Source organism: Loxodonta africana, chromosome 4, assembly GCF_030014295.1.
Source record: "Loxodonta africana isolate mLoxAfr1 chromosome 4, mLoxAfr1.hap2, whole genome shotgun sequence".
Lineage (NCBI taxonomy): Eukaryota > Metazoa > Chordata > Mammalia > Proboscidea > Elephantidae > Loxodonta > Loxodonta africana.
In genome coordinates, this window is record NC_087345.1 from 14,535,316 (window position 1) to 14,559,242 (window position 23,927).

The following is a 23,927-nucleotide window of genomic DNA, read 5'->3' on the forward strand; positions in this document are numbered from 1 at the left end:
CGCCGCCTGCGCTCCAGCCCGGCCCGGCCCCGTTCGGCCCGGCGCCGATCGCCGCTCGCGGATTCCTGCCCGAGAAGAGGGCGCGCCCGGCCTCGGACGTCCCCGGCCCGCACGGAGGAGCCGCGCAGCAGGTAACGGGGCGCCGGCCGTGGGTCTCCGGGGGGCAGACGCGCGGGGCGAGGGTGCTGGGCTGGCGCGCGCCCGCCTCCGGCGGCCTCGGGCCCAGCCTGACCCGGGGTCATCGTCGGGCCGCTCCGGCCAGGGCCCAGCTGCCCAGGGCCTGGCTCTTGGTCCCGGCCAGGCTGGGCCAGACTCCAGCCCCGCCGGGCACACGCCCCTGGACCGGGCGGGGAGGGCCGAGCGGTGCCCGCGCCAGCGGCCCTGACTCATCTCCCGGCGGTGCGCCCGCCCCCAGAGCCGGGGGCCTTACTGGTCAGCCCGGAGGGCGGACGTCTCTAGGCGGGACTTCCCCGGGAGAGCCTCCCGGGAGACCGGGAGCGAAGCCCGGGCTGCCCACCGGCCCTGGGCAGTGCCTGCGTCTCGCATGCCAGGCAAGACAGTTCCAGGGACAGACAGTTCCCTGTCGCCTCCGCCGTCTGCCAGGGTTCCGGGGCCAGGGCTGCAGGAGGAAGGTCCATTTTGTTCTCTTCCTTAAAAAAACGAAAACAAAGGGGCGGGGGACTGGGATCTGTGACTTAAAGCAGAGAGCCAGGGCGGTTGCGCCTTTGGTAAAAATCTCTCCAGGTTCAGCCGGTGAGGCATGAAGGGACAGGGAGGTTCACACCTGGGGGTTTTGCAGGTCCCACGAGGGAATGTAGTGTGAAAATGTCACGTGGGAAATACCCAAGATCTGGGTTAAGGCTAAAGACTGGATGGATACTTGTGCCTGTGATACAGGCGTGTGAGGGGAGGTCAGAGCGGAGTTGAGAAAAGCTCAGAAGTGGGAGGGATTTTTGTCCTCCACCCAGTGGTTTTATTTGAGGGTTTCTTTATTGTGTGTGGGGGGGGGGTGAGATTGGGGGGGGTGTCTGTTTGTGCATGTCTTTTCTGACAAGCAAAATATTTGAGCTGCAAGAGGCTTCCTTTTGTTTTGGAGGACCAGGCCTTGTTGGTGTGTTTCATCCTGTGAAGCCCGAACTAAATGCTAAAGATCTTTGGCTTTCTGTTTTGTGATACCAGGACCCTACGGGAAAGTCTGAGAGGCTTCTCCGAGAAGGTGGAGGTGGTTGCTGACAGTTCTCAGGGGCCCCCACACACCTTCTCCAGAATATTTAGAGCAGCCAGCAGCAGCCCCAGTGTTGCTTTGTTTCTGCCCCAGGGGAAGGCGGCATCCACTTTGGCAGGGCAGGGGTTAAGAGGAAGAGCTGTGGGTGGGCTTCTTGAGGTGGTTTCTTTTGGGGGGCGGGTGTTGGTGGGAGTAGGAGCCTTAATGGTGCAGCAGTTAAGTTCTACACGGCTGCTAACTGAAAGACTGGCCGTTTGAACCCACCCAGGGGCTCCGTGGGAGAAAGGCCTGGTGATCTGCTCCTGTAACTTGCCTAGAAAACCCTATGGGGCAGTTCTGCTCTGTCACATGGGGTTGCTGTGAGTCAGGATTGACTTGACAGCACCCAACAACAACAGATGTGGGAGTGGATTTACCGTATAAGGAATGGAATATAGAAAAGGACAGCTTCCTGCTGTGGCTACTACATTTGTATCCAGTTCCCTGACCAACACTGGCTGAACCCAGGGACAGATGCCGGATGCTGGGTGGGCATCGTACCTGGGAAGATACCTATAAAACCAGGACATGTGGCTGCTTGTTCTTCAGAAGAGGACTTTCTAGAATTCTGCCTGGACTAACCAGACCTTCTGGTTTCCATAGTCTGGGTTGGGATGTGTTAAAGAGTCTATGCCCACCACACAACCCAGAGAAGTAGTCATTTATGTACCACCCAGGAGTATCAAAAATGATAAAAAGTCACAAACTCTCGAGGGGGGTCTAGGCTACAATAATGACTCTGTAATAGGGGTAGGTGAAGGCCCTGAGAGGAGACTCCCCATGTTTGCAATCTGAGATTGTGAATTTGGGTTTCTGGAGCTGGAAGGCCTATAAATAAGTCTCCCACGTGTCCGGAGAACACCGCCTTCTGCCCGGGCTCTTCACTTTGGCCTCCTTGTGTCCTCATTATCAATCTCAGAGCTTGATTTCCCGCCATGTTGGTGGCGGGCAGGCAGGCCGGGACTGACTGTAATTTCACTCTGGCGGTTCCACCTCCCGGTTTGGTTAGTTTGTTAACAGATTCTTGTGTAACTACTCTGTATCCAGCCTGTTCTGAGCATATCTGGGGCTGTAAAAGACTCTAGTTGGGGATATAAGGGCATTCCTGAAACAACTTGACAACTTTATGGCAGCATGGAAAGGTCTCGGCCCTACCACCATGTCAGATCCAAGCGCCAGTCCCTGCTGTGTCACTGACAGGCTGGGTGACTGTGGACAGGCTGTTATCATCCCAGCGCCTTAGGCTCCTCCCTAAAATAGAAGTGACAATACCTCCCTTGCCTGTGAGGCTCAGAAATGGAGTATGTAAGGGGCTTGGTACCTAGTTGGCATTTAACAAAGTATTGTGTCATCCTCATCATATCAAGATGTACAAATATTGTAGTACAATATGCAGGCACCATCAGAATGTAGGCAGGGTTTACCAGGGAAAGGTTTTCTGGAGTTAAGTTTTGCTGGGGCCCTGAGTCAGTGTGGATAAATGCGCAGTAAGGAAAGGAAGGTGCAATCCGAGGGAAGCGGCACAAGTGAACACAGACGCAGCTGGAGGAGAGGGCAGTGTGATGGATGGCTGGACCGCAGGGTCAGTGCCACTCATTGTGCGTTCCTTGGGTGCCTGTTACATGCCAGATTCTCTGCTGAGTGCCAAAGGTGTAGAGCCGAAGGAGGCCCAACTCTGGCTCTCGAGAAGCTCAGTGCCAAAAAACCTTGTAGAAAGCTCCATGAAAGAGGTGGTTGTTATTGTTCACTGCCGTCCAGTCAGCCCCCAACTCATGGCAACCCCATGCACGATGGAACGAAGTGCTGCCTGATCCTGCACCATCCCCGTGATTGGTTGTGGCTTGGACCATTGTGGTCCACGGGGTTTTCATTGATTGTTTTTTGGAAGTAGATTGCCAGGCCTTTCTTCCTAATCTTAGCCTAGAAGCTCCACTAAACCTGTTCATCACCATAGCAACACGCAAGCTTGCACTGACAGACAGGTGGTGGCCAGGAGTCAAACCTGGGTCTCCCACAAATTCTGCCATTAAGCCACCAATGTCCTCATGAAAGAGGTTACACAGGTGCTAAGCAAGCACCGAGGCAGGCAAGGAACTCAGACTGCATGCAGCAGGGTGGGCAGAGCTGGGCAGGTTTAATAAATGCCCACGTCTGGCCCCCAGCTGTGGAGCAGTTCCTCTACCTCTTCTCCAGGAAGGAGCTGGAGAGCAGCCCCAAGTCTCACACGTTGCTCTCCTTTCTCTCCCAAGACTCTTCAGTGGAAGGATCCACGTGCACCTTGTCATGTCTCGGCGAAGCCAGCGCCTCACGCGCTACACCCAGGGGGACGATGATGGGGGCAGCAGCAGCAGTGGCGGGAGCTCCATCACGGGGAGCCAGAGCACCCTGTTTAAAGACAGTCCTCTCAGGTAAGGGACCCAAGAGACCCCTGCAGGCTGGGACAGCCCAGGCCCTGTAGATGGCAGCCGCCTACAGAGCAGATGGGTGGGCAGCTTCGTGGACAGCCTCTCCATGTTGCAGCTGCTTGTGGGCAGAGACGAGGTGCCCTGGTCAGGGGCACCCTTCCTCTATTCACACATGTCAGGGTTCCAGGACCCAGTGTGTTTCTCCTCCCCCTTCTGTCAGCCAGGGCTGCCCTCATGTGCAGAGAACAGGAAGTGGGGAGAGACAGCTTCATGCACAAGCCAGGCCGGAAACCCCGAGAGGCAAGCTGGGTTCACAGGCACCCCATCTGCTATACAAGGGTGTGCCTGTTTGACCCCAGGCCTGCACATCTCACTGGGCTGGGGCCTTGGCAGCTGCCCAGTGAAGTGCTAAGGAAAGGAGCAAGTCAGCAGGGCCCTGGGCAAGGAGGGCCAGGGTGGGCACACCTCCTTGTCCCGCCCCTGTGCCAGAGGTGGGGCTCAGATAACAGCCTGTGGCTTTGCTAGCTCTAGGGGGCGTCAGGTCAGATGTGTCTGGGTGTTCAGTGGGCTGTAGGAATGACTACTGTATTAAGAAGCATGCGGGGAAAACAGGCTTTGAAATTAGAGACCTGGCTTTGAATCCTGGTTCCAACACTTACCGCTAATCACGCCTAGCTGCTTGTGAGATTTAGAAATAACGAGACCAGAGAACGTACCTGCAATTCATAGACAACCAGGAATCAGTGGGAGCTGTTGGTTGCCTGGCAACAAGACTAGTGGTGCACTATTTGAGGGCGCTAGCGGGCTTTCTTTAGTGTCCCTGCTGGGCTGCCCTTGCCTCCTTCCCTTCCCTCATGGTGGACTTCCCACAGGACCTTGAAGAGGAAATCCAGCAGCATGAAGCGCCTCTCCCCAGCGCCGCAGCTGGCCCCGTCCTCTGACCCTCACACCTCCTACTACAGCGAGTCTGTGATCAAGGAGTCCTTCGTAGGTAGCCCCCGGGCCGCCTCCCTGGCCAGGAGCGCCCTCCTCGACAGGAGCTCCATTCTTGACGACCAGCTGCACAGCGACCCCTACTGGAGTGAGTGTCCGTAGTCTTTTTCCTGGGGCTTTGCATCCTTAGGAAACCCTGATGGCGTTGTGGTTAAGTGCTACAGCTGCTAACCAAAGGGTCAGCAGTTTGAATCCACCAGGTGCTCCTTGGAAACTCTATGGGGCAGTTCTACTCTGTCCTATAGGGTCGCTATGAGTCGGAATCGATTCGACAGCATTGGGTTTGGTTTTTTTTTTTGGTGCTTCCTTTAGGCCCTGGGTGGTACAAACGGTTTGCTCTCAGGCTGCTAACGAAAAGGTTGGTGGTTCAAACCCACCCAGCAGCACTGTGGAAGAAAAGCCTAGTGCTCTTTCCATAAACATTATAGCTAAGAAAACCCTATGAATCTCAGGTCTACTCTGTAACACGTGGGGATTACCGTGAGTCAGAATTGACTCGACAGCAGCAGGCTTGGTGTTTTTGGTTTGTTTCCTCTGGGAGCTACCTAATGATTCAGAATTTCCTACTGAGGGGTTTACTGACCATCACTGAGCCAGAGGAGGGGCTCCCCGACTTCGGACACCCTTGAAAGAGTGGTCAAGCCTGCTTGCCTCCCAGACCCCTTTAGATGACAAAGCAGCCACAGGGCTGCTGTAAGCCTTGGAGACGGAGGGGGGCGCCCTGTCTTAGCTCACGATCCGTGGGCCTGGAGAGCTGAGGAAAGGCTGAGTGATTCCTGGGATGCCCCTTCGAGTGTCCCGGGAGGTCCTTGGGGATTCTCTTCTCAGAGCAGCCATGCACCAGGCCGGATTTAAAGGGGCTCTGGGTGATCGGTGCTCTTCTGTCCCCAGGTGAGGACCTGCGGGTGAGGAGGAGGAGGGGCACAGGTAGCACCGAGAGCAGCAGAATCAACGGCCTTGTGGAGAGCAAGCGCTCCGAGGACTTCCTGGGCTCCTCCTCGGGTTATTCTTCTGAGGACGACTATGTAGGTAGGGGTGCTTCCTCTCCGTTCAGGCCCCGGGGGAGGCTCCCGCAGACTCTGCGACCGCTGAGGAGCTGGTGGGAAGCCTGGGGAAGGAGCACAGGGCAGCCGGCAAGAGCACCGTGTCTGGTGAGCACCTCACAGACTGCGGCTGCTCTGTGATCATTTGTTGAGTGAATGCGTGATCCCTTAGCCTAGTTCTGGATGGTGGTTTGAGGGTTGTTCATGAGAAGAGGTGTGCAAGTAAGAAGCTCTAGTGGGATATAAAATACTGAGAACCTGTTTCATTCCTCAGCAAAGCCCCGCTGCCTGCTCCATCAGGAAAGACCTTGGAAGCTCTGGGGATGGGCAGGAGCTGGCGCATGGTCTCAGTCGGAGTCTAGGGGAGAAGGCAATTACCACAGTCTCCATATCCCAGGTTTCCTAAAAGTGAGGGCAAACTGAGCTGGCTTCCCCACCTCATTCTTGCAGGCTACTCGGCAGAGATGGACCAGCAAAATTCAGGTTCACGGCTAAGGAACGCTGTCTCTCGGGCAGGCTCTTTTCTCTGGATGGTGGTCAGTTCTCCAGGTGGGTGCTGGCTTGCAGGTGGGTATTCTCTAGGTGGATGTTCCATCTCTCTGCCATGGGCACCCAGCCTTACTGAGAGACGGCAGGACCACTGGGAAGCTCGTGTGTGATAGAAGTCACTGAGGGCCTTGCGAGGGCCCTTGACTAGAAGGGGGGGGCAGCTGCAGAGCAGGACAGAGGGGCGCAGGCAGGTGGAGTTAGAGGGACTGGGCAACATGGGGCAGGACAGAGGCACGCTGGCAGGTTGGTGTTGGGGTGGAGGCAGAGAGGACCACAGGTGGAGAGAGCGCTGCTCAAAACCACCCCTGCAGGCCACAGGGCGCTGGATGGAGACTGAGCCCGTGTTGTCACTTTCCAGGCAGGCTCTTCGGGCTTCTCTACTGGTGGGTTGGCACCACCTGGTACCGCCTGACCACAGCTGCCTCCCTTCTCGACGTCTTCGTTTTAACCAGGTTAGTGACTTCAGTTTTGACAACAAACGGGAAAGCCCCAGGACAGAGGAGATGGCAAAAGTGTCCAAACCTGCATCTGGTTTTTCTCAAGTTGGTTCTTTCCCAGCCAACTTTGAGCTCTGATTAGTGGGTGCCCCAGGGCCTGTCCCTCCTCACAGAGAACAGAGTCAGGGTCACTTCTGCTCTTCTGACAGCCTTACAGGCAGTACTCCAGGCACAGGGGGCGGTTTCCTCTTGAGTACTTCCTGCGAAACGCCTCACCAGCCCAGCCACTTCCTGGTTCTCAGACGAACCGGGTGGCCTTACCCTTGCTGGTTAGGCCTTAAGCTCCAGCCGAGAAGTGGGGTTCCCTGAAAGTTAAACTTTCCCTTGGCCTGTGGCACTCTGGACAGCCATCTCATACAGGAGGCTGCTGTGGGTTTGTCAGCTTGTTCCTAAGCCAACAGGATTTGGGAGCCTGCCCCTTGGGCAGCGGAGAGAGAACTGAGTCAGGAAGTCAGTCAGGGTCCCTCTGGCTGTAACCTGGTTCAGGGTGGGCACCAACTATGCTGAGAAGAGGGGCAAGAATGCGTTTGTGTCACCAAAAAAAGTCCTCATTTAAAAAATAATAAGTTCATTTAAGAAGTCATGCATTTTTTAAATATATTTGCTTGCTTAAAAAAACCAACCAAGCCAGTTGATTCTGACTCATGGTGACCCCATGTGTGTCAGAGTAGAACTGTGCTCCACTGGGTTTTCAGTGGCTGATTTTCTGGAAATAGATTGCCAGGCTTTTCTTCCAGGGCACCTCTGGGTGGGCTCAAATCTCCAACCTTTTAGTTAACAGCCAAGCATATTAGCCATTTATACCACTCAGGGACTCCATATTTGCTTACTCAGAGGAACTCTATGTATGAAAACTTTAGGTTTTTCAAAGGTCATATATTATTTTTAATAACATCTTAAAATTCAGAGCCAAGATTGTCCCTATTACTTCGAGTCCTGCAGGTGAAGCTCTGAAGTATCCGCTCTGGCTGTGGCATGAGGAGTTTGTGGGTGTCCACCGTCAACTCTAGTGCAACACTAAGAAAAACCCCAAGGGACCTTGGCGGGGGGGATATGGCGGTCCTGGAGCCTCCCTCTCATCACCCGGTCTTTGCTGTCCCCCCTCTTGTGTGGTCCAGGCGTGTCTCGTCCCTGAGGACATTTCTCTGGTTCCTTTTGCTGCTGTTGCTCCTCACCTGCCTGACTTACGGTGAGCTGTGCCCACCTGGGTCTCCTGCAGCCTCAGGTGTAGGGAGAAAGGGCAGAGGGGGCTGGCCCGGGGTGGGGCTGGCCAGGGGTGGGGCAGAAATGTGAACAAGGTGGCCCTGAGTGGAAATGTGACAGCCTGTGTGATCAAGAAAGGGATGGAAGCAGAGGCAGGACGGATGGGGCAGACGGAGCCTGCACAGGTCCAAGTCCTCAGCCGGCCCTCCCTGACTGCAGCTTCGTGGTCTCAGGTGCCCGGGGAGGAAGGGGACTGCCGCAGACCCCTGCTTTTATCCTTGGAGCGGGGGGACCACACTCCTACAGGGCACATTTGTTCATCCTTTGTGCCACTTGGGCAGGCACACGCCCTGGTACAGGAGGGTTCAGGTAAAAAGCAGGGACTCTGGCAGCGTTCTCATCAGCAGTCAGTGTCCCTCCGTTCCAAAGCAGGATGTTGTCCATGTAAGAGCAAGTTAAATATTTAGCTGTCTTTAGGATAAAAGCAATAAAGCAATAGAGAAATAAGCACCCCTTTTTACACTAAGATACCAGTTATTTACAAGATTCTCTGTGTCGTTCTGATTTCTATCATTGGGCTTTCAAAATTTTTACATAGTTGTAATTATTATGTTAATATACTTATTTTGTGTTTGACCTTCATTTGACAATTTCACAAGAGTTTCTTACCTACCCATATGGGCCTCGTGCTCCGTTTTCATGATCATACCAATGTATAAAGAAAGACCAGACTTTTTTAGGGAGCTGATAGGTTTATGCCTATCAATGATTTATTAATAACAAAGTAGAATGTTTACCAAGTGTTGGTTTCCTTGTTTCCTGTTGCAAGAACAGCTTGTTCCATCCAGTGGAAACTGGGCATGGCCCTTAAAATAATAACAATCCTTTATCATTGCACAGCATTTTGTTCAGGACACACTTTCATGGGCCTTGTCTCAGTTTAACGTGATTGAGATGTGTACCAGAGTCACCTGGGGAACTTTTAAAACATACCACTGGAGGCCCCACCCTCTAGAGAGTGAGCTTGTTGGTCTGGTCTGGGGCCCCACACAGTAGGGTTTGCAAAGCTCCCCAGGGGACTCTGATGGGCTGCCCGCTTGAAAGTCGCGGAGACAGAAAGCACCCTTTACTGTAGCCTGTGGAGTTGGTAGAGCCAATGTCACTGTCATATCCCGAGGTACATGTGGAGAGTGCGTGACCTGCTGCAGGGCGTACGGGTCTGACTTACAGCCCAGGTGCTTCTGATGCACCTGCTCCCAACCTGTGGGTAATCAGCACCATCTCACGCTCCCTCATCTTGTCTCAAGTATCGATGAGGAAAAGGCTCTATATCCTGGTCCCCTTGAGACGTCACCACATGCGAGCAGTGAGACCTCTCACCGTGTGGCTTCCAGCCCATGGGTCTGTCTCTCCTCCTCCCTCTACAGAGCTCAGGAGTAAATATATCACACACCCAAAAACCTGTTGCCATTGAGTCAATTCCAGCTCCTAGTGACCCTACAGGGCAGAGTAGAACGGCCCCATAAGGTTTCCAAGGCTGTAATCTTTATGGAAACAAACTGCTACATCTTTCTCCCACAGAGCAGATGGTAGGTTCGAACCACCAACCTTTTGGTTAGCTGCCAAGCTTTCTTCATCACACAGAGATGGCCCTGAATCCAGATGTAAGCGTCTCTGTGTGGCCACACCCCGGTGCTCTTGCTTGGGGCCACATGCGGCCTCTCCTGGCTAGGGCGGTGCGTTCTGGTTCCCTGAGTCTCACCATGGCAGCCCATTAGTCACCTGGGGAGATTTTAAACAACCTGCACAGAGCCCAGTCCAGGGCAATTAACTCACTCTCTGGAGGGAGGCCAGACAGTGGTATGTTTTAAAAGCTCCCAGCTGAGTCTGATTACAACCAGGGTTGACAGCCACCATCTAGGCCTCTGGGGTGTGCCTCCCCCATCATCCTGAAGTTATCAAAGCCCATGTTTTCCCCCAAGTTTCCCCACCTACAGAAGGACGAGGGTTCTTGAGGGGGACCTCTGAGAATGCTGGGTGGAAGTGGCTACTCAGGAAGAAGGGACTTCCATCCTCTCACCTCCTCCTGGCAGAGGCTCGGCTCACATGAAGGAGACAGGCCGCTAATGACTGGTGGCAGGCAGGCCGCGTCCTCTCCTGCTCGTGACTCCTTGTGTGGCCTCCTTGTGTAACCAGTTTCTCCCCTGTGTACAGGCGCCTGGTATTTCTACCCCTATGGGCTGCAGACGTTCCAGCCCGCCGTGGTGTCCTGGTGGGCAGCGAAGGGCCACAGCAGGCAGCATGAGGTGTGGGAGCCCAGAGATTCATCCTCACATTTCCAGGTGAGTGTCTCAAGCTTGGGGCCCTGGTGGTGCAGTGGTTAAGACGCTTGGCTGCTAACTGAAAGGTCAGCAGTTAGAACCCAACAGCTGCTCTGCTGGAGAAAGATGTGGCAGTCTGCTTCTGTAAAGATTTACGGCCTTAGAAACCCTATGGGGCCGTTCTACTCTGTCTTATAGGGTGGCTGTGAGTCAGAATCAGCTCGAGGATAGGGGGTTTGGTTTGGGTTTGTTCTTAGGCTTGTAGGTACCCAAGAGTTTAGCAGCAATTCGGTGACAGAGAAGGTGAGCGAGCCGCCCTCTGCCTGTGTTTGTGGTTGATTCCCCACCCCCCTTATACCGCGCGTACAAAGCTTTAAAACTTTGAAAAATGTAAATCTCTTTATTCTCCTAACTATAGTTGTTTGGACTTCCCTTGCGTCCTGCTGAATTTACTTGGGTATCACATTTTTAACCATTTATTTTTGTGGATATTGTTTTCCTGATCACGATCTTATTATTTTATAAATTATGACCTATTCTGTTATCTCTAACTTTTTCTTTTTTAGTCATTATTAAAGCCATTCATTTTCGGGACTCCCTTTTATGTAAAAAGGGGGAAGTAACTGGGTTCTGGGTTTTTTTTAAGGAATGAACGCATATTTGCATAAAGATACTAATGACAATAGGTGCCTGGTTTGGGAGGTCGCTGTCCATTGGGCAGAGGGAGGGACGTGACTTTTTGCTGTTTGTTCGTTGAGTATGCAAATGTATTGCCTGTTCAAAAAATGGAATTTTAAAAAATCAGAAGCAATCTCTGCCACTAGGAGGCCCCTGCCCTCTAATTGACAGTTGACAAACAGAGTTTTTTAATTCCTCTTGGCAAAGATTTTTCTCGTTAAGCCAACAAGGTTCTCAGCATTCATGACACGCTGTCAGATGCTACCCTCACGTCCAAAAGATTTTTATTCCATCTTCTTCACGGCGTCCAATTAAAGAGGAAAGCAATAAGCCTTTCCACATTATTTGGTTATTAGCCGTAGTTATCAAGGGAGGAGAGGAGCTCTGGTGGTGCGATGGCTAAGCGCTCGGCTGCTAACTGAAAGGTCAGTGGTTTGAACCCACCAGCCACAGTCTGCTTCTGTAAAGATTACAGCCTTGGAAATCCTAAGGGGCAGTTCTGCCCTGTCCTGTAGGGTTGCTGTGATTCAGGAGCGACTCGATGGCAGCAGGTTTGGGTTTGGGGTATCAAGGGAGGAGTGAAAGCTGTTTACATTCAGCGGCTGAACTGCTCAGCCCCTCCTCTGGCTACTCCCGCCCCCACCGGGTTACTCTCCCTGCACCTGCGCAGGTGGGGAGGTAAGGGAGATAGGCTTCAGCACCCAGGTCAACGCCAGGCGGCCGTCCTCCCAGGATTACAGTTCTCACCCCAGCCCTCCTCTGCGGCCCTCTGTGCCTCTTTCTCTCAGGGCATCTACCTGCCCTGCTGAGCTCACCTGCCCCTAGGGCAGGTAGACGGAGCCCCAGGGCGTGTGTACCTCTAGGTGTTTCTAGATTCTTTTCCCTGTCTGTGCAGTCTGTCTCCGGATGGCCCGTTTTCAGGGAGCACAGTTGCCTGAGGATGCTCATGGGCCACTCACCTCTCTGGTGTTTTTCTTCCCCGCCCCACCAGGCTGAACAGCGCATCCTGTCCCAGGTGCACTCCCTGGAGCGGCGCCTGGAAGCACTTGCTGCCGAATTTTCCTCTAACTGGCAGAAGGAGGCCTTGCGGCTGGAGCGCCTGGAGCTGAGGCAGGGGGCTGCCGGTGAGGGCGGTGACGGTGGCGGTGGTGGCCTTAGCCACGAGGACACTCTGGTGCTTCTGGAAGGGCTCGTGAGCCGCCGCGAGGCTGCGCTGAAGGAGGACTTCCGCAGGGACATGGCTGCCCGGATCCAGGTTGGGACAGGAGGGGCCTGGGTGTCCTGGGTGGGTGACACCCATGGGAACTCATAACTGTCAGTGGTGGGTGGGGTGGGGTGGAGGGGGTCAGCACCATACACCCCAATGTGAGAGACACACTGACCCTCTGGGGCTCGGACAACTCCACCACTTGGCCATCGCTTGCCCTCTCTGAACCTGTTTCTCTTTGAGATGGAGACACTGATACCTGCTCCACACGGTAGTGAGGATACAAGGTTATAAGTAAGGTGCCAACAGCACCTGACACCACATAGATATGCAGTAAAGATCAGGCGGGAGTCTCGCATGTTACAGAGGTGCACCGTAGTATAAAGAAGAGGCTCTAGCTTTGGGATCACACAGAGCTGGGGCTGAACTGCAGTGTAAATTCCACAGACCAGACGTGCAAGCTCGAGTCTGTAAAATCCTGTGTCTCTGCTCCTTGTTCAACAGGAAGAGCTGGTGGCCCTGAGAGCAGAACATCAACAAGACTCAGAAGACCTCTTCAAAAAGATTGTCCAGGCTTCCCAGGTCAGGCGGGTTTGGAGGTGCCCACCCAGGGGCCTACAGTGGGGTCGTGAACCAATTCAACATCTATTCTTGGACTGAAAAAGACACCTAGGGCCCTTGGTCCTTCCAAAGTGTCCACTTAGAAGTAGAATGGGGTGACTGACTGGTCTGTTTGAACCGAACTCACCTCAATGGGAACGCTCTTGAGGGACTCACTGGGAGGGTGCTTGAGGACAGGGAGGGCTGTTTTCAAACGGCCTGTTGTGCTGGGTAGACAGTGAATGTGTGAATGTCTGAGTGCGCTGGATGTGGGTGAGACTGTCATGAGAACTTTGCCCAGGAGACCAGTTTGAAGTCTGCTGCAGGAGTTGGGATACCGGGGCAGGGTGTGATTAGCAAAGACTGCCCTGCCAGCAAAGAGCAGATCCTGCTCCGGGGGCCAGTTTCTCTGAGCTTGCTGTTTCTTGCTTACAGGAGTCTGAGGCTCGTCTCCAGCAGCTGAAGTCAGAGTGGCAAAGGTAATGGGCACTGTCACCTGGCCCAGGCAGGACTGGGGAGTGGAGCTAAAAGGCAGAGTTCGATCGTGTGACTAAGTAGAGAAGCGGGTGGTGGAAACCTAGCTCAGGACTAGCTGCTTAGAGCCTGTGAGGCCAGTGGGTGGGGGCTGGCTGATGGTGGTGGTGGGCACAGCAGTAACCTTGGGACACACTGTCTTCCCTGTCTAGCCCGCACGTTGCCCCCCCTCAACCCCATGTCCTGGATGTCCATAACTGTCCAGAAGGTTTGAGGTTGAGTCAGGGGCTGGGGGCTTAGAGAGGAGACAGGCTCTAAGTTAGCTCCTTGGGGTAAGCAAGCCAGTGCATAGCCCCCTGGACTGCGTTGTACCCCTGGAAACTCCAAGAGTCAGCCTGACACCCTCTCGCCTTCTGTCAAGTGGAGGACACACATCCTAGTATCACGAACACTCTTTTTCTTGGGCCTTCTTGTTTTCTTTGTCATGGCCTTACCCTCCAAAAGAGACATCCAAGGCTTACTCTTCTCTCTTTGGGACTAGGATGACCCAGGAGTCCTTCCAGGAGAATTCCCTGAAGGAGCTGGGACGGCTGGAGGGCCAGCTGGCAGGCCTGCAGCAGGAGCTGGCAGCCCTGGCCCTGAAGCAGGGCTCTGTGGAGGACCGCGTGGACCAGCTGCCCCAGCAGATCCAGGCTGTGCGTGATGACGTGAGTTCCAACCAGCCAGCTTCCTGGCGAATGCTCTCTCCTCTGAGAGCCTCTGTCCTGGGAATCTACACAGCAGAGACCCTTGCCCCACGGCCTCTGTTACTCCCACGAGACCACACCTCTGGACTTGGCATTGTACAGGCTTGCTTTCATGAGAGGCCTTCCTGTTTTTCCATGGGTGCTCAGGAAGGGTTGTTCATAGCTCTGTCCCCTGTGAGACACCAACCAGGCATGTGCTGGCTCTCCCTGCAGGCCTCACTCCCTCTCTAACTCCTCACCCTAGTGAGCCACCCCACTCCGAGCTCTGGCTCTTCCAAGAGCCTCCCCTGGAGTGAGACCTTTTCTCGTCCCCAGGTGGAGTCTCAGTTCCCTGCCTGGATCGCTCAGTTCCTGCTCCGAGGTGGGGGGGCCCGCGCAGGACTCCTTCAGCAAGAGGAGATAGAAGCTCGGCTGCAGGAGCTGGAAAGCAGGATCCTCGCCCACATGGCAGAGACACAGGGCAAGTCAGTGAAGGAGGCCGCGGCCAGCCTGGGGCTGATGCTGCAGAAGGAAGGCATGATCGGGGTAACGGAGGAGGTGAGGACACATGCCTTCCCCGCTCCACACACACACCCCAGCCTGTGTAGCCCCATGCTGCCATCTCCTTGGAGTGTTCTAGTACAGAAGCGACAGGCGGGGCTGTGATATTTGCGTTGGAGCTGGGGTGGTGGGTGGGTGGGTGGAGGTACACCGAGGTTGAGTGGAGTGTGTGCCCAGACACCCAGCCTCACAGGCACCAGTATAGTGTAAGTATATGAGGGCTCAGCGCATGGGTGCCCAGCCCGGGGGTGGCGGGGGCATGGGGGAGGATGTCTGTTTTCCATCCACGACACTGAGTGTCTCTTCTTGTGCTAAATTTAGCAGGTACACCACATTGTAAGCCAGGCCCTGAAGCGATACAGCGAGGACCGCATTGGGATGGTGGACTACGCCCTGGAATCAGGAGGTGGGCCGCTTTGCCTTCCATCTCAACACCAGGCCCATTAGCTCCTGGCATGAGCCAGGGCTGCAGAGGTGCTAGGCAAGCAAGGCTGGAGGTCAGTGGAAATCAAGCAGCCTAGAACTGGCCACCAGGTCACAGTAGGTCAGGGAGGTTGGGATGCTCAGAGCACTGTCCTTGGCCAGAAGTGCTGACGTTTGCCAGCTGCTCTGTGGGGCCGGGATAGATCTGAAGAGAGGGCTGGGCATCTGACCTCATCCACAGAGAGAAAGGCAACAGTCCCTCCTGTGGCAGCTGCCACCCTGCATGCCGGGCCTTCCTTGGGTGGCGAACTGAGGTGGCTGTCTGGTCTTTCTCCCCCACTGGCACCCAGGCCCCAGTGCCCACTCTGCCTGCCTTTCCCATTTTAGGGGCCAGTGTCATCAGCACACGATGCTCCGAGACCTATGAGACCAAGACAGCCCTCCTCAGTCTCTTTGGCATCCCCCTGTGGTACCACTCCCAGTCGCCCCGGGTCATCCTCCAGGTAAGCCCCACCCAAGGTCTTAACACAGAGTCATTCTCCTCTTGCGCCTGCCTGGCTGGGTAGGGCCAGGCACTGCTCAGCAGTTATCCTGGATGTGGGTGGGGCTTCTCAGTCATAGCACCCCCTGTGACGTGACTGTCCTCCATTCCAGCCAGATGTACACCCGGGCAACTGCTGGGCCTTCCAGGGCCCCCAGGGCTTTGCCGTGGTCCGCCTTTCTGCCCGCATCCGCCCCACTGCCGTCACCTTGGAGCACGTGCCCAAATCCTTGTCACCTAACAGCACCATCTCCAGTGCCCCCAAGGACTTTGCCATCTTTGTGAGTAGCCAACTATGTGGAGGCCGGAGGGGCTGCAGGAGGATCCTGTGGGGCTCTCTGTTCAGAATAAAGGGACTCGGGGAGGGGACAGGGGAGCACATTCTGGAGCCGAAGAACAGAGTGGGAAGGGGGCGCTTCAGTCCCAGCTGTCTCAGGCTCCTGAGGAGGAAACTGAGGCACAAGAGGGTTAAGTGACTTGTCACAGGGCACACAGCAGCCCCGGTTCCAGGCAGGGCACCCTTGCCTGTGTCCAGGGCTCAGGCCCTCCTTCAGTCCTGCAGAGGCTGTGCCTGACCCGCTGAGGTGTGAGGGGCAGGTGTGGGAGGGAGGGAGGGAGAGGGGAGCATCTGTTGCACCCTCTGGGTCCTCTCCCTGCTCCATCCCTGCGCCCCTCCCTCCCAGGTGGCCCCGCCACAGCTAAGAACAGGCGCCTTCCCTCCTGCCATTCCTTTGCTGTCTTTGCAGGGGTTTGAGGAAGACCTGCAGCAGGAGGGGAGGCTCCTTGGGAAGTTCACCTATGATCAGGACGGGGAGCCCATCCAGACATTTTATTTTCAGGTACAGGATCCTGCCCTGCCAGCAGAGGGGGCATATTCACTTTCTCCTCCTTTCAGCTCAGTGATTGAGGCAAGGCTGGGGCCCAGGGGAGGCCGCCTGTCTTAAGCGCTGGTGGGCATCAGGCCCTCGGTTAGAAATGCAGGTTCCCAGTCTCCACCCCAGGAGATTCTGATTTCTAGGGCCGTTGGGCCTGGGAATCTGCATTTTAACAATTCTTTTGCCTTAGATGCAGGTGGCCTGAGGACCACCCTAGAAGAATCCCTGGTGGGAGGAATTGGGTGGAGGGGTGGGGGCATTGTGAGGTTTAGAAGGTGGGAAGAGAGGCTCGGGAGAGGCAGGTATGGCCAAAATTCAGCTCTCAGGGCTGGGGGTGGTGCAAGTTTTAGGTAGAGAAGTGGCAATACGATGGCATTTTGGAAAGGTCACTGTGACCATGTGTCAGTGGTGAATTGAAGGGGCCACACCTGGAGACAGGGAGGCAGGTCCACATGGAGGAGGTGCGAGTGAGGGTGTTGGGAGTGGGATGGAGAGAGGGTGAGTCAGACACCTTTGGTGGGTCCTGCGCCTCAGACTGGATGGGAGCAGGGAAGGGGAGGGTGGAGATGAGGCAGCTCCAGGCAGCAGGATGCAGAACACGGGTCTGGTCAGAGCAGAGGTGCCAGTGAGAGGGTCCAGGGGACATCGGTGTGGACTTAGATGGGAAGGCGAAGCTGTCGTCAGCACAGAGATGGTCGCTGGAGTGTGGGGAGCAGCTGGGGTTTCTCAGGGCGATTGGTAGACTGAGCTAGGAACCCCCAGGCCTTAGGAGCAGGGAGGGGACAGGAGGGTGTGTAGAATGGCCAGGGAGGAGACAGGACTGCCCGGCCAGGAGAGCACCAGGCCTGAGCCAGCAAAACTGTGGACATAGAGGCCAGAGCCTGGAGGCCAGGGGCTGGATGGGGGCGTGAGAAGGAAAGGGAGAAATCCTGCTGAGTTAAGGAGATTGTTTTATAACATTAACCAGTATTAAGCGCCCCATGAAGGTAGTTCTACCTATTAATAGCATCATGACAAAAAAGCGACTCTGAACTGATCATTTTGGATGAATTTGTATCTTATTTTTCCCGATTGCATGGTCCCTAGTACAAGACTGTGTTTATGTGGCCTGTGGGCCAGGCCCGGCACAGGCTTGCAGGGTTGGGCCCTGTAGGGATGCTGGAGCCCTGGGGCTCCTTGGCCCGCAGGCAGCAGCTTTTGTAGCCCGGTTCTCCTCAGAGCTCCAGGGGAGCAGGAAGGTGGTAGGAGGGGCACCTTCTAGGCCCTGGGGCAGGCAGGTGCCACCACCTCTCACCTTCTCTGTCAGCGAAGGCACAGAGGAATCACCGAGGCTCCTGATACCTCCCTTCTCTACCCAGGACCCTACAATGGCCACATACCAGGTGGTGGAGCTGCGAATCCTGACCAACTGGGGCCACCCTGAGTACACCTGCATCTACCGCTTCAGGGTGCACGGGGACCCTGCCCACTAGACTTTCTTGCTCGTGCCTGCCGCCAGCCACCAGGAGGCCAGCCCGTGGGCCTGGGCTGCCCCTCTCAGCACGCCGCATCTGCCTTCTCTGGGGTGGGTGAGCAGTACCCTGCCACTTCCCCACATGCTTGATTAGCGCCAACTTCCAGGAGCAAGAAAGAAGAGCTCCTGCCCCGGTGGACACAAGAGGACACACAGGGCTGTCCTGAGCAATGGGCAGCTTGGGGTGGACAGTAGCCCGGTGGTCTCCCTTTATTCCTGGCTGTCCTCATGTCAGCCAGGGTTGATGTCCCCCTCCTGGGAGGGTGTATATATGTACCATATCACGGGGAAGGGTAATGAATGAACACGCTTCAACAAAGGACAGGGGAAGCCTCCTGGCCTTGGGCCTTGGTGATGGGGCTGCCTCCCAGGAGCTGCTGCCAGAGGCATGGGAACGAAGCACGTGCCAAAGCTGCCGGCAGGACAAGCCAGGGCCTGGGCAGATGAGCAGAGCTGCTCCTGTGTGGGGAGGGGGCTCAGCACAGCACGGACTGAAGCCCAGAGAGGAAGCACTAGTGTACGGTTGCTGGGCTCTTCCAGTGTGGCTGCTGCCCATCTAGGAAGCCTGGCCCTGGATTCCCTGAGGGGTATCTGCACACTGTTATCTGTCCTGGGTATAGGTGGGGCCGGGGACTTCTCGTACCCTAGAGGGCACTGGGTCCTGTGCACTTCATCAGGGCAGTTGCCCTGTGTGGCTCTGAGCGGCCAGGGCAGGCCTACAGGACTCTCCTTTGCTGGGAAGAGTTGCTTTTTCTTCCCTGCCGCTGAGGCAGGCCCACTCGGCATCCCATTCCTGCCATGGCCTGCCAGTGCCCCAGAGCGAGCTCACCACATTCCCCGGGGGTCAGGAACCCCATCGGCTCTTTGGGACCACTAACACGTGGGGATGAGGAGCCCTGGTGGCACAACGGTTAAGTGCTTGGCTAATAAGCGAAAGTTCAGTGGTTTGAGCCCACCAGCTGCTCAGTGGGAGGAAAGACCTGGAGATGGGTTCCTGTAGATTACAGCCTAGGAAACCCTACGGGGCAGTTCTGCTCTGCCCTACAGGGCTGCTGTGAAGAGGAGTTGACTCGCTGGCACACAAGCATCTGGGGGCAGCTGGGAGGGTGAGAAGCAAGGAGCTCCCTAGGCTCTTGTGGGGTCCAGTGATGATGGTGACATTCTGGGTGTCACGGTCGATCCTGCCCCCCATAAACCTACTCAGGCACCTGCTGTAAGGAGGCCCTAACCCTCAGGCTACCCTTTGGGGTCTTTCAGCTCTTGCTCAGATTTTGTTTCCTTTTCTGGCTCATTTTCCATGGACGGGAGTCAGGGTGGGGGCTGGGGGAGGAGCTGGCAGTTACACTGGGTTGGGAGGGGGGTGAGGAGGGGCTTTTAGACCCAGCAGGCCCAACTGTATTATGTATATATTTTTCAAGGTCTGTTTTTTAACTGAAAGAAAAGCTAAGGGCTTGACTTCCTAGCCCCGTTCTGGGGGGCTTTGGGTGATAATTCAGTTCCTTGGAACCTGGTTGCCAGAAGGGCTTGGGGCAACGGCTCCAGATGTAGCCACTGGTTCTGGTCTGTTGGGAAGGGACAGGAAGGGCTGCTGTGCCAGGGCTGAGCCCTCCAGGGCGCCCCCTGCACAGCCCGGCCCGAGTCAGCCAGGTTTTGTTTCGCGCTCTCCTGTCACAAATGCTGCACTCTTGGTTCTTAATTTTGTATCTCCAGATTCTAATTTATGCCTATGCAAAAGAATAAATTATGCCCTGGATTTAAAGGAGTGTGGTGGCTATTTATGAGACTGCTCTTGGGAAAATGGGAGAATGAATGCTGGCCAAAACAATGCCCCCTAAGAGTTACTCAATTGCAGAAGCCAAGCCTCCGTGTTCACCTCTTGGCTAAAACTGGGATGTGGGAGTGGGGGCAGCGGGGTCTGAGGCCAGGCTGACTCCAGTCTGGTTCTGGGCGGCAGGTTGGCAGAAGAAGGAAGTGAGGTGTTTTAGGAGCTGTCACTGATAGCCCACTATGAAGCAGGAGGCAAGTCGGCTTTTTTCAGTGATGTTTGAGCAAACCCCGGTTTGAGCAAGAGGTAGAAAAAGTTACTCTTAACTACTGACCACGTCCACCTTGAGTGTTGTGACCCTCTTCCACAGAAATTAGATATTTGCCCCGTGTTTCTGGGATGGGCCAAGCAGGTGTCGCACTGTAATGCTTCTGGGGGTCCCCTGAAGAGCCAGAACCTGCCAGCTCAGGGGACACGGGTCCTGATCCTTCCCTGCAAACATCTCCCTGACTCAGTGACTCCTAGGACCTGCTCAAGGGCTCTGGGTAGCTCCCCACTGGGTCTCTCACAGCTCTTTCCCCGACCATGGCACCTGGCCCAGGGCACGAAGCCAGTCATGTGGAGGACAAACTGCCACAGGGGAAGGGTGCTGGGCAGAGAGCAAACCCAGCCTGGGGCCGAGGGCCAGCTGGCCTCTCCACTCAGCATGTGGGAAACTGTCCTCCCTCTCTCATCTCCTGCTCGCTTCCCTCCCCGGTTCACCCAACAACTCATCTCAACAAAGACACCCCAAACAGCACCAGGGAATGGCTTCCTGGAACTTGCCACATGGCCCGAGCCAGGTGCCTTTGCTTGTGCCCGTCCTGGTCCTGGCATGTGCCATCCTGTGCATGTGCAAACCCTAGGTGCCCCTCATGTCACACGTACAGCCCCCACTCCACCGTCCTCCTGGTAAGCCCCTCAACCCCACTCAAACTTCCACTTCCCCTTGCACCACCTTCTATTCCTGTTGCCTTTGTTCACGCTGTGCCGAGGTGGCCAATAAGCAGAACGGTGGTCCTGACTGGGATCTGGGCCATCTCTGTCCCACCCCATCAGAAGGCCTTATTCCTGCTAACACATCCGTACACGTTTGCTGCACGTACAGAAGGGCCAGGATCTGCCAGTAAAGATGACAGGATTAACAACTTTATTCTTCATCAACTACAAAAGGGCTGGTGTCTTGTTCCAAATGGATAGTTGGTAGGGCTTGGACCTGTAAGGGACCTCTGTCATCCGCGTTAATGACAGGGAGACACTTAACTCAGTGGCATGCCAGCAGGTGTGCGCCTGGTGAGCACCAAGAGCCAGCCCGGCCCTCTCGAATGTCTGATGGCAGAGGCCAGCATAGGGGGCACAGCTTCTGAATGTGAAAAAAGTGGTTATGGCAACCACTGCCACTTGTAGGGGCCAAAAGAGTTCACACAAAAGCTTCCATCTGCTCCCAGAGCCAGGACTAAAGCCTGCGGAGGCACAAATTCCATAGCGCCTGCCACGGGGGCAGAAAGAGCAAAGCGTGCTGAACACTGCAGGCCTGTTTTGAAGGCACCCAGTGGGCTGGGCCAGCAGCAGCCCCCATAAGCAGAGCCAGAGCCAAAAAGCAAGAGGAAAACAGCCAGCAGACACGCAGGCAGGGTGAAAGGCCAAGGCCAGGCTGCTGACTGAAAGGCTGAGGGCAAAGCTGGTGCAGGAACTGCCACTTGCTGGGGGACACTTCTCTGAGCTTCAGTTTCCTAAATTAGAAAAATGGAACTAATAGCACCTACCTCATAGGTGGCAGTCATAACCATCAAAGAACATGAAGTACGTGAGGCCACCTAGTACAGCCCCAGCCCCACAGCACAAACATATCAATGCCACATTGCCACATTTCTCCTTTCAGCCTGAACCTCAGCTCTTGGCCTCTGCTATGGACTTGGGACTCCTCGTCCAGCCCAGAGCAAGATGCTGGCATGGATGGTAGAGTGTGGTGGCCATTTACTGAGGACCTCCCCATGGGCCAGGGCACTGTGTCAGGGGCTTCACAGATTTCCTCACTGAATCCTCACCAGCAGCCTGAGGTAGCAACTGGCCTCTAGTTGTAGATGAGGAAACTGCCCTTCAGAGAAGGTTGGTAACTTGACTGCATCACACAGCAAGTGGAGGAGCCTGGGTGTCGGAGCCACACCTGCCAGCCAGGAGAACCTAAGCCCAGCTGGCCCAGCCCTGCTCCGGCTGCTCACTGGGTGCTCAGGGACAGCAAAGCTGCAGCGTACCCCGTGGGCAGCACCTGCCTGGAGGGGCTGGGCAGGGACCACGACACTGGCAACTTGGAACCAACTTTTATTTTGTATGCTGGTCTGGTCAGCTCATGGCCACAGGTCAGTGGTAACTAGAAACAGTTGGCGGGAGGGAAGGAAAGGGGACCAGCAGTCCAGAAGCAGGGGGTCAAAAAGGAAGGTTGGGGGACAGGAAGGAGGCGAGGCTGAGGAAGGACCCCGCCAGCTGGGTGTCTGCCCTGGCTAGAGAAGGAACAAATCTCAGCCTGTCAGTGCACCCACCCTAACTGGGGCTTCAGTCCAGGCCTACGTTGCCATTTCTGGGCTGGGCATCCTCCACCCGGACGGCGCTTCTTCCAGAGGGCTTAAAGCTCTGTGCAGGCCTGCAGGTCTTTTTCGCCACCCCCCCTGCCTCTCCCTCATGGCCCAATCAGGGCTTCCAAACCCGGCACAGGCCCTTCCCTGCCGCGCGGGAAACCCAACAGTCAGCTCCCGTAGCAGCCATGTTGGGACACGGTGGGGTGTGATGGGGAGGAAGGGGTTCCTGTTCCGGCCTGGCCCAGGTGAACACCTCCACCCCCACCCACCGGAGGTGCTAGAAAACATGATCCTCAGCATGCCAGACCCCACCTGGGTAATCAGTGCCCCAAGGCCCAACACAATCCAGAGCCAAAGTCCAAGCAGGGGGCAGCAGCTCCGGGGCAAGGCAAGTGACTCAAGGCTTGGTAGGATTGGCAGGGCCCAGGAGGGCCACGGCAGGGCCCAGGAGGGCCATGGCAGGGCCCAGGAGGGCCACGGCAGGGCCCAGGAGGGCCACGGCAGTCCAGGCAAACACAGGATTGTCTCAAGGGGAAAACCCACCCACTGTCTTTGGGTCAGTGGCAAGAGTCAGAGTTGGAGGCAGGGAGGGTCCTACACTCCATTCTCCACTCCCCTCCACACATCTACAGGTTAAAACTTAACAGCTTTTGGCATTACCCGTTGCTAGGCTTAAGGAAACAAGGTTACTTGGGGGCAGAGGGGGACAGAGAAAATGGGAAGCCACTGCTCTCCACCAAGTCCTAGATCAGGGACTCCCTGCTCTGACAGCAGCAGACACTTAACCCAGAAGCCCCTCACTCAGAGCCCTGGCTCCATGGAAGGGCCCGAGTGTAGAGGAGGGGGTCAGGGAAAGTGGGGTACTCCTTCGGCTCCCTGACATCCCCTAAAGGCCCTGAGGATTTTATTACAAGACAGACAGACAGACAGACGGACGGACTAACGGGCAGGCAGGTGGACAGCTTCTGGGGGTTGGTGGCCAGCCACGGAGGGAGAAAAGGAGAGAATGACAGGGCCCTGACCGGCCGCATCCTGCACCTCACACACGCACACACACGCTAAATATAGATATAGATATATAATAAAAAGAATAAAAACTAAGGGCCCAGATGTACAAAAAACGTGTGGGTGAGGAGGAAGGTGGAAAGGGGGTGAGAGATGGTCAGTCCTTAGGAAGTCTGGCCACCTGCCTCGGCTTATAAATTACAAGCCCCCTGGAAAACAGGGGTGGGGGTGACAAGGGTGGCTCTGGCTGTGGCCTGAGGGGAGGGCGGGCTGTGGTCAGAGCTGCTCTGGCCATCTGGTGGGGCAGTGGCCAGTGTGAGGATCCCTCGGGTGGAGGGGCTGGGCCGGGGAAGATTCAGCAGCCGCTGGCAGGAGTCCCACAGGCTCCTTGGGACTTCACTTTGTGTCGCTGGCCACCCCGTCGCCGGCCCCCGCTGCTGGGCTTGGGCTGGAAGAGAGAGAGAAGGAGCTAGAGAAGCACGAGCCCTCCGGAGCCGGGGGAGGCGGGGTGGGGGTAGGAATGAGCGAGCAGGCAGTGAGGTCCTGGCCCGCCTGACCAAGGATTTCTGTGACCCTGAGCATACCGCCGCTCGCAGGGAGGTAGGACCCTTGTGGTATGGTTGAGGGGCTGTTCAGAGAGGCACAGGGAGAGGAGGAATCACCACTTATA

The 23,927-nt window shown here is 55.8% G+C and overlaps 2 protein-coding genes across 7 annotated transcripts in view; one reads left to right on the forward strand and one right to left on the reverse strand.

The window, feature by feature from the left end:
• Nucleotides 1-19,421, forward strand: SUN2 (Sad1 and UNC84 domain containing 2). Of its 4 annotated transcripts, none has more exons than XM_064283529.1 (18): nt 1-131; nt 3,514-3,672; nt 4,542-4,750; nt 5,554-5,691; nt 6,156-6,254; nt 6,613-6,706; nt 7,870-7,940; nt 10,169-10,296; nt 11,945-12,208; nt 12,665-12,742; nt 13,196-13,239; nt 13,776-13,941; nt 14,296-14,517; nt 14,842-14,926; nt 15,331-15,446; nt 15,598-15,765; nt 16,231-16,323; nt 17,718-19,421. In XM_064283529.1, exons 2-18 carry the CDS (start codon nt 3,548-3,550, stop codon nt 17,829-17,831), a joined length of 2,214 nt encoding a protein of 737 aa, XP_064139599.1. In that variant the 5' UTR covers nt 1-131; nt 3,514-3,547; the 3' UTR covers nt 17,832-19,421. The 4 variants fall into 4 exon arrangements, with proteins under 4 accessions (XP_064139599.1, XP_064139598.1, XP_064139597.1 ...); XM_064283527.1 differs by lacking the exon at nt 1-131 and adding an exon at nt 453-551; XM_064283530.1 differs by lacking the exon at nt 1-131 and adding an exon at nt 527-632.
• GTPBP1 (GTP binding protein 1) overlaps nt 17,715-23,927 on the reverse strand; it is a 32,410-nt gene continuing 26,197 nt past the window's right edge. For all 3 annotated transcript variants that reach the window (XM_064283531.1, XM_064283533.1, XM_064283532.1), the window contains one exon: nt 17,715-23,705. In XM_064283531.1, the coding sequence (XP_064139601.1) occupies nt 23,613-23,705 (93 nt within the window). In that variant the 3' untranslated portion in view covers nt 17,715-23,612. The remainder of the gene's footprint in view (nt 23,706-23,927) is intronic.

Excerpts from the sequence above, each read along its gene's own strand:
- SUN2 (XM_064283529.1), top strand. The coding sequence starts at position 3,548 with ATGTCTCGGCGAAGCCAGCGCCTCACGCGCTACACCCAGGGGGACGAT. Across the intron at positions 3,673-4,541 it reads TTTAAAGACAGTCCTCTCAG|GACCTTGAAGAGGAAATCCA; the intron begins GTAAGGGACCCA and ends GACTTCCCACAG. Across the intron at positions 5,692-6,155 it reads TTCTGAGGACGACTATGTAG|GCTACTCGGCAGAGATGGAC; the intron begins GTAGGGGTGCTT and ends TCATTCTTGCAG.